The following is a 9,507-nucleotide window of genomic DNA, read 5'->3' as shown; positions in this document are numbered from 1 at the left end:
CAGAATCGCTCATTTATTTGTTTGCCGCTTTCTACAAAGGTAAAACAATTGGATTTTTGTCAATTTTCATTTACTTTTTAAGTGAAAATAGGTCGATGTGTACATAGATAAAGTCAAGCGTGTGCGCAGTACCATTTTTGTGCAATTCTAGGATTTTTTTAAGTGAAAATAGGTCGATGTGCACATGGATACCGAGTACGTGCAATTCTTAAAAACGCGTCAAGCAGTGAGTGATTCTGCACTTTACCCAAAATTCTGTTGCCGACTTTTTTTCATGGGCAATTCCCAAATTGTTAAATCCATAGGATGTCAAAAAAGGATTTAAAAATTAAACTAGTATTTCAATGGCGTCTTAAGAAATATAGAACTACATAAACTTGCGCAATCTGAAATCAACGCGTACGCTAGATTTGAGGTGCTGTTAAATGGTGGCGTTTGCTAGATTTGGCACTTTTGCGCCTACATTTTCGCTGCAATTTTCTTACGGCCCTCAAAACGGATCCTGCTGGCGGCAATAATTTCCCACTATTTGGATAATGTTCCACAAGATTTAAAAGGAGCGGTGCTCAGATTGAAGAAATCATTTCATGTCAAGAATTGTATAACTAGTTTCCAAACCAAAGAGGAATCCTAAACTCTGATGTCTTCAGGAGGTCATTCAATGTAATGTGTTACATTTCTTGAAAAACAAACATCACAAAAAATGCAATACATTTTAGAAAACGTTCAAGTTATAATTTGTTAGTATTTAGAAACTTTCTGAAAAAAATATAAGCTGGTGGCTTTGTGGAGTAAACTTAATACCCAGTATTAAATGAAAAAATAAAGCAACATATATTTTGCGCACGAAAAAAACTTGAGAAAGCCTTTTTCATGTGCATTTTTTACGTGGTGATCAAAAAAATAAATGTTGTCTGTAATTTTCAGTGCTACAAAATGAAGCAGAATGTTCTATACAGCAAGTAATTTTTGATTTTTGCGATATAACACCTTAAAAAAGACATAGGTGATTCACTAACACACTTCTTTCGCTAGAAATATTATTACAGAATCCACCGAATTTTCCATATCCACTCCGTAGCCTTTTATAAAAATGAAAGTTAGAAAGTTCTTACAAATCAAAAAAAAAAAAAAAAATCTTCAAAAAGATACGAAAAATGGAGTATGAGGAGAAAATGAATCCAAAACAAATCCTTCAATTGTTGGCATAAAAAATTGGTCGCTAAAAGCAGTCTCCGGCGGTGGCTTATTCTGATTGATTGAATTTCTTCAGTTTCCGGCGGGTTTTAGCCTCCCGTTTCGAGTTCTCTTTCTGTTTCTTCTCTTTCGCGTTCTTTTCTTTCCTCTTTTTTTCTCTCAAAAGTAATATCTCTGCGTCACCGTCATAAATGCATATGAATTGACTTTTAATGTTAATTTAGCTAGATAAAAAAACCAAATTAGCAATGAGTCACCAGACATATAAATAAAGAAATCTTAATTTCGCTTTTCCTCATATATTTTCCTCTTTTCAATAGCTTCCCTTTTTCACATGATATTTACTTCCTTTGGCATAATAAAATATCGCCACATCCTTAAAGGAGCCAAATTATCTTCACCAAAGCTGTTCTACGAGAAATATCCAGAATTTCGTATCAAATGATAGGATATTGTTTTTCTCTCAAACAAAATTGCGCATCTGAGCTCGAGTTTTCGCCCTCCGGGCAGAAAGCCTCAGTGGATACAGAAGACGGATTATTTCTCGTTTTCAACATACGGCACGTAACTCTTAGAAATATGAATTGCTTATCCTTGTCAGATTCTATTTATTTCTCTTTAGAGACTGCTTTCAGCAATTTCTGTTTTTCTACTTTATCACGGAATATTTTAAAAGAGAATACACACAGTCATACATGAAAAAAGCATCATGTGTTTGAGGTATTGAATCAGTTGTTCAGATGAGGCACCGTTTTAGAGAAGCCTCGTGTATGACGTATGTAAGATCATGTTTACTCAAAAGTGTACTTTAAACAACCATATGCTTATTCACAGAGACAAACTTTATATCTGTGAAGTATGTAAAACGTCATTTACTTTTAAGGATAGTTTAAACACGCATATGCTAATTCACACAGGAGAGAAAGCTTATGTGTGTGAAATATGTAAGAAGTCATTTGCTTTTAAGGGTACTTTAAAGAGGCATATGTTTATTCACACAGGAAAGAAAGCTTATGTGTGTGAAGTATGTAAGAAGTCGTTTAGTCAAAAGTGTACTTTAAACTACCATAAGCATATTCACACAGGAGAGAAACCTTATATGTGTGAAGTATGTAAGAAGTCATTTAGTCTCAAGTGTAAATTAAATACGCATATGCTTATTCATACAAGAGACGAAGCTTATGTGTGTGAAGTATGTAAGAAGTCATTTAGACTTAAGGATAGTTTAAATAAGCATATGCATATTCATACGGGAGAGAAACCTTATATGTGTGAAGTATGTAAAAAGTCATTTACTTTTAAGGGCAGTTTAAATACACATATGCTTATTCACACAGGAGATAACGCTTATGTGTGTGAAGTATGTAAGAAGTTGTTTCGTCAGAAGTGTAAATTAAATACACATATGCTTATTCATACAGGAGAGGAACCTTATGTGTGTGATGTATGTAAGAAGTCATTTAGTCAGAAGTGTAAATTTAATACACATATGCTTATTCATACAGGAGAGGAACCTTATGTATGTGAAGTATGTAAGAAGTCGTTTAGACTTAAGAATAGTTTAAATAAGCATATGCATATTCACACAGGAGAGAAACCTTATATGTGTGAAGTATGTAAGAAGTCTTTTACTTTTAAGGATAGTTTAATGAGGCATGTGCTTATTCACACAGGAGAGAAAGCGTATGTGTGTGAAATATGTAAGAAGTCATTTGCTTTTAAGGGTACTTTAAACAGGCATATGCGTATTCACACAGGAAGGAAAGCTTGTGTGTGTGAAGTATGTAAGAAGTCCTTTAGTGAAAAGTGTACTTTAAAATACCATATGCTTATTCACACAGGAGAGAAACCTTATATGTGTGAAATATGTAAGAAGTCATTTAATCAGAAGAATAATTTAAATTATCATATCTGTATTCGCGTAGATGAGAAACCTAATGTGTGCGAAGTATGTAAGAAGTCATTTAATCGAAAGTCTTATTTAAATCGTCATATGCTTATTCACACAGGACAGAAACCTTATGTGTGTGAAGTATGTAAAAAATCATTTAGTCAAAAGGCTCATTTAAATAAGCATATGCTTATTCACACAAGTCGAAAACCATATGTGTGTGAAGTATGTAAGAAGTCGTTAAGTCTTAAGGATAGTTTTAACAGGCATATGTTGATTCACAGAGGACAGAAACCTTGTGTGTGTGAAGTATGTAAGAAGTCATTTGCTTATATGGGTACTTTAAACAGGCATATGCTTATTCACACGGGAAAGAAACCTTATGTGTGTGAAGTATGTAAGAAGTCATTTAATGACAAGGGTAATTTAAATCAGCATATGTTTACTCACACAGGAAAGGAACCTTATATGTGTGAAGTATGTAAGAAGTCATTTAATCGCAAGAGTTATTTAAATGAACATATGTTTATTCACACAGGAAAGAAACCTTATGTGTGTGGAGTATGTAAGAAGTCATTTAGTTGTAAGGGTACTTTAAATGAGCATATATGCTCTTACACTTAGGTCTCTGACCACTTTTTTTTTTTTTTACCAAAGACACTTCAAAAATTGCAGATTTTTAAATTCATATGTGAAAGCTGCATAGCAGTTTGCAAATATATGAAATTTGGGGATAATTATTCCCATCTGTTGGAAACAGAAATGTAATTTAAAGTCTAAACACCATGAAATGTATAGCTCTTAGTTAAACATTGAAACAGTGCGAGATGCTTTTTAAGAGATTAAAAATGCAAGCCCACCTGTATTGTGATTTGAGCGAATTTTGCTATATTTATTTTATAGTAATCAAAGGATAAGCTTTATAGAGTTAAGAAAATCTTCATACATGTGAAGTGTAATTTAGTCAAAAAGATTGTTTGAAGTATTTTATGCTTATGTATGCAAGATAAAAGTCTCATCTGTGTCAACTATGTAACAAGTGATTTAGAGGAAAGACTGATTTTAAACAAGCAATTCATACTCATGTATCATAAAAACCTTTTGTGTAAGGTATGTAGAAAGGTTTTTATTCTAATGGCAGATTTAAATATCTATCTCCATAAAGGAGAGAAATCTCACGAGTCCTTTGTGCAGCAAGTCATATGGATAGAAGATACTATAGAAAAATGTTTTTCTATCCTGAAGAGAAGTCTCTTTTGATGAGGTGTTATATTAGTAACAATGCTTATTTATGGATGCAGTAAGGAATTGTCTATGCAGCCAAGAAGCCTCATTATGTGAATTCAAGTATGGTTCATTCATACCAAGGGCAGAGTTTAGGATTGGTTCATGCATCACATTAGAGTTTCCATAGTGTGCTGAGTGGCAGATTTTAGGATTTGCGAGTATTATACTGGGTTGTATAAAGCCAACAACTGATTCTGTGTGAAATATGTAAATTGTCATTTTACCAAAATAAATAATAAACCATTTATTTATTTCCGCAACAGACAAAGTCCTTGTGTGTGCAAAATAAGTCATTTTAAAGAAATACTGACCTTTAAGTAACATTTGCTATTTCAAATAAAAATAAAGCTTCTTGAGCAGATACATTTTTTTCTTTTAAAGCATCTGTATACCAATGTATTTCAGGACATTTTTACTTATTCATAAGTGTTCACTCTTTACCTGCCATCTACCAAAATGCACTATGAGGATGATATCTTGTTACCAGTTTCAAATGCTTCTAATAATGAAATCTTTAAGTATGGCTAAATGTTTAACCCATATCTCTATTGTAAATTATGCATGTTTTATAATAAATTTGGCTTTTTGCGAGTTTAATGCAGATATCAATCACATCTTTGTATTTTATGATGGATTGTGCATGTAATGAAATAGTGTATTAGGTACTTTCATCTATAATAAACATATACTGAAGATTATGATTACCCAACTACAGTACCAAATACATTTTGCAATTAGTGCATAACATTCACAAAACAATACATGGTTGCCTCGTGTAACATTGGAGAAGAGAAATGAAATCTAAAGACTCTCTGTCAAAGCTTGGATGTACCAAGTAGAGCAATCCCATGTGTATAAAGTATTCAGGAAGACATTAGGAAGAATGAATCAGTTGAGAAACATTTGGAAGCACTTCCGCAGAGAACCCAGTAAATGTAAACATTGGCGATACTAGTTCAAACCTGGTAACCGAGCAGATACATCCTATTCGCTTGTTCAAAGGTTGCACCCATTCCTCTTGCGTTCATTTTGTTGAATTATCAATGTCATTGTTCGTATTTGAAGACTTGTATTATTCTTCTCTTATTTATTATTATTTTTTCTGAATTTTGTAACAACGAATAGATAGAAATATTTTCGTATAATTAAAGAAGTTTTCATCGATAGATGCCCTCAGTTCAGTTCGGGATCAAAGGAAGAAAATATGACGGAAGGTGAGGTTTCCAACCCCTAAAATAATTTGTTTTTGTAGGCCGCAAAAATGTGTGGCACAGCTTTAGTATTAGTCCTTTTTGGCACGATTCTATTTGGAGACTTTTTCACACGATTATTGACAAATTATGGTAACCCTGTTATTTACTGTTTTATTTATGGTAATCCTAAAGCCGGAGTGCGCGATTTCAATTCAGTATTCCCCCCCTTTTTTTTTCTATGTAGTGAGCGCGGGATCGTTCGATTGGGGGGTTTATTATTTTTTATGGTTTGTATTTCAGGTAAGTTTTTTCTATTTTTTTCAGTATGCCTTCTGTTCTAAGTGTGTTTATTAAATATCAGGGTTTGCTACAGAGTACGGTTAGTTGGACTTGTTCCAATAACAGGCCAACTTTGAGGAAACAGGGTTACCAAATAGGAATTTTGTTACTGCTTTGTGTAACAACAGGGATTTATTTCTTGACTTTTTGAGGAAAGTTGATTTAGTAAAAAGCGATTTAGTATGCTTGAAGTGTGGAGGGCTTATGAAGCTTGGTCCTAAAAAGACCGTTTCAGATGGTTGTGCTTGGATTTGCAGGAAAGTTAACGAGAGAAAGGTTTGTGGGGCTCAGAAGTCCTAAAGGTATGGCTTTTGGTTTTCATGCAGCAAGCTGAAGCTGGAGGAGATATTTCATTTAACGTTTGAAATAGTTAAGGGGACGCGAACATGCGATGTTCTTGACAATTTTGGCTTCTCGTCAGCTACTCTTAGGCTGCTATCACACGTCGATTTGTTTCGGAAGAACAACTGTTTGGAACAATTTTTCTGCTTTATCACAACAGCCAATCAACACAAATCGCTTTGTGGTTAGTGCAGGGGAAACTGGTTCCCCATTACAAACAAGCTGATAGCTGATTGGTTGAAAATGAACAACCTGCAATTTTTTTGGAAAGGAAGGAAAAAGTCGCAGAAAAATTGTCCCAAACAGTTGTTCGTGTGAAACAAACGCCGTGTGATATGGGCCTTACTGATTGGCATCGGTTCGTTAATGAAGTGATTCTCGATTACGTTGAGTTGACGTCTGAGAAAATAGGTGGTGTAGACAAGATCGTCGAAATTGGCGAATCTAAATTTGGCAAGAGGAAGTATCATAGAGGGCACTGAGTGGAGGGTCAGTGGGGTTTTGGTGGGGTGGAGAGAGGATCAGGTCAGTTTTTTCTGGTTGCAGTACCCGATCGAACATAGGATACATTATTAAATGCCATTAAAGCCGGGTACCGATAGAACCGGGTACACTAATTTACAGTGACTGCTGGAAGGCATATGACGTTATTTCAAGGGACGGTTTTGATCATTTAAAAGTGAATCACTCGATCCATTTTAAGGATCCTGCGACAGTGTCACACAAACACAATGGAAAGCACATTGAGGCATGTGAAAAGTTCTTTGCCGTCTTATAATCGGCAAAATGACTTCTCCTTTTATTTAGCTGTGTGCATGTTTAGGCATTCGTGCAAGGAGAAGAATATAAATGCGTTTATTGCATTTCTGGAAATTATCATGGAAGTAAATTGGGAGAATTTTAGATATGTCCTTTAGTGGGGAATGATTTGATAAATTTCATGTTTACATTTGCTTTCCATTGTACTCATGATTAAATGTTATAATTTATTAATTAATTATTAAATTTGATAATTTGTATGATAATAAGTTATTAAAAGTGATAATTTGTGCAATATGAGTAATCAGTATATAATGAAGAGTGTATTTTTTAAGATTGTTATTTAGTATGGATCTAATTTGTGTTGGCTTTCCGCCATAAATGTGATAATTTGTACAGTATTATAATAGAGTTTATTTTCCAAGATTGTTATTTAGTATAGATCTAATTTCTGCCATAAATGTGATAATTTGTACAGTATTATAATAGAGTTTATTTTCCAAGATTGTTATTTAGTATAGATCTAATTTCTGCCATAAATATGATAATTTGTGCAATATTATAATCAAGAGTTTATTTTTTAAGATTATTGTTTAGTATAGATCTAATTTGTGTTGGCTTTCTGCCATAAATGTGATAATTTGTGCAATATTATAATCAAGAGTTGGTTAATCTTCGGATTATGGTAACTTGGCGAAAATTTGGCAACCAACCCTGCTTTAGCAACCTGCTAGTTTTTTTAGGACACCATTTTGTTTTCACGAAGTAAAGGCTTTTTTTTTTTACTCAACATTTTTTTACAAGAATCTGCTAGCTGAATTACGCTTATACTAGAACTTTTATGGAACAAAGTGCTTAATCATGATGAAGATTAGGTGCAAAATTGGGAGAAAGTGCAGAATCGCTCACTGCTTGCACGTTTTTAAGAATTGCACATACACGGTATCATCCATGTACACGTCGACCTATTTTCACTTAAAAAAAACATTCCAGAGTTGCACAAAAAAGGCATTGCACACACTCTTGACTTTATCCATGTATACTGCTAAAGTCCTAGCTAGTAACCTTTATCGCCTTACCAAAATTTCGCCAAACTACCTGTTACCATATTCCAAAGATTAGCTCAATAGTTTATTTTTTAAGATTATTATTTAGTATAGATCTAATTTGTGTTGGCTTCCACCATAAATGTGATAATTTGTGCAATATTATAATCAAGAGTTTATTTTTTAAGATTGTTATTTAGTTTCATTGGCGATATTCCCTGTAAATGTGACAATTTGTGCAATATAATCAAAAGTTTATTTTGGCAGAGTCCCGAAACGGTATTTTTACTTTGATAATTTTTTAAGTATATAATCAAGAGCTTATGTTTTAAGAATGTTTATTAAGTCAAGATATATTTTTCGTTGAACGGTTTTGTTGATGATCAACTAATTTTTTTCAATCGTCATTGTTGGGTCAAAGACAGATTTTTAGACAAATTTTTGTCGCCAAATCAAAAAATCGCCAAAAGGACCTATACTAAAGCTGTTCCAAATGTGCATGTGCATTTTAAATAATTAAATAATGCTTTTATTTTTATTATTGGTTATCGTCATCTAAAATTATGAGAATAAATCTATTTTAATGGCATAAAATTTTAACAAGATACTATATTTTTAATGCTTTTCTAACAATAATATTCCAGAGGATGGCAGGTGTGACATAAACAACTGATTAAATTGAAATAAAAAATATTATTGGTTATCTAAGATGACAGAATAGTTTGATGCATCCCCATGGTCATTAAAATTAGCAAACCACTGCTGGTGTAAGGAATACAGTTCAAATGACTCTTGAAAAATAATAAAATGTATAAAGTTCTAATTTTATTAACAATGCTACTGAAAAAAATTTGATTACTGTTGAAGGTTATTTGTATTGTGGAATATATTATGAAAAAGATAGTTGTTTCATCGTAAAATGCTTTAAGCTGTATGCAAGTAACTTGAAAAAAAAAAAATTACTGAAAACTGTTTATGTAAAATGGATGTACTAAAGGGCATGCATTCATTAATTTATTACATGGGCATGGCTCTTATCGAAATATATCAATCAAAGTACTTAAAAATGAAAAAAGACACTTGTAATAGAAATATTAGTATTTTATATGAATTAGAGAAAATACATATAAGTATAATGTAAACATAAGTATAAGAATACTATCTCCCGTTATGTTTAATATATTATTTTCTGTGCTAACTTGAATTTAATACAAATTTATTTTCGTATATCATGTTTAACCCTTTGTGGTGCACTATATTTTAAAGTCGGAATTTCAACAAAAAAAGTTGTATGCAGTCTATCTAGGGCTAAAGGAGTATACAGGTAAAATTTTGTATAAATTGCACTTACTGTTTTAATTCTGTGGGTGTTCCATGAGGTGGAACACTGCGCCGCCAGAGATTTTAAAAGTGCGACTAAGCGAGCATTGCAATGAAGCACGGAAATGAGTAA

The 9,507-nt window shown here is 32.8% G+C and overlaps 1 protein-coding gene across 1 annotated transcript; it reads left to right on the top strand.

The window, feature by feature from the left end:
- The first annotated feature begins 1,724 nt into the window (after window positions 1-1,724).
- LOC118196627 (uncharacterized) lies at window positions 1,725-9,252 on the top strand. Its single transcript, XM_035368098.2, has one exon. It carries the CDS (start codon window positions 1,985-1,987, stop codon window positions 3,710-3,712), a length of 1,728 nt encoding a protein of 575 aa, XP_035223989.1. The 5' UTR covers window positions 1,725-1,984; the 3' UTR covers window positions 3,713-9,252.
- Window positions 9,253-9,507: the final 255 nt, after the last annotated feature.

This window comes from Stegodyphus dumicola, chromosome 11, assembly GCF_044657685.1.
Source record: "Stegodyphus dumicola isolate Sdum_Otavi_A_Nest chromosome 11, ASM4465768v1".
Taxonomy (NCBI): domain Eukaryota; kingdom Metazoa; phylum Arthropoda; class Arachnida; order Araneae; family Eresidae; genus Stegodyphus; species Stegodyphus dumicola.
This window is presented reverse-complemented; position numbering and strand designations above follow the sequence as displayed.

Coding starts and splice junctions, on each gene's coding strand:
- LOC118196627 (XM_035368098.2), top strand. CDS start 1,985: ATGTTTACTCAAAAGTGTACTTTAAACAACCATATGCTTATTCACAGA.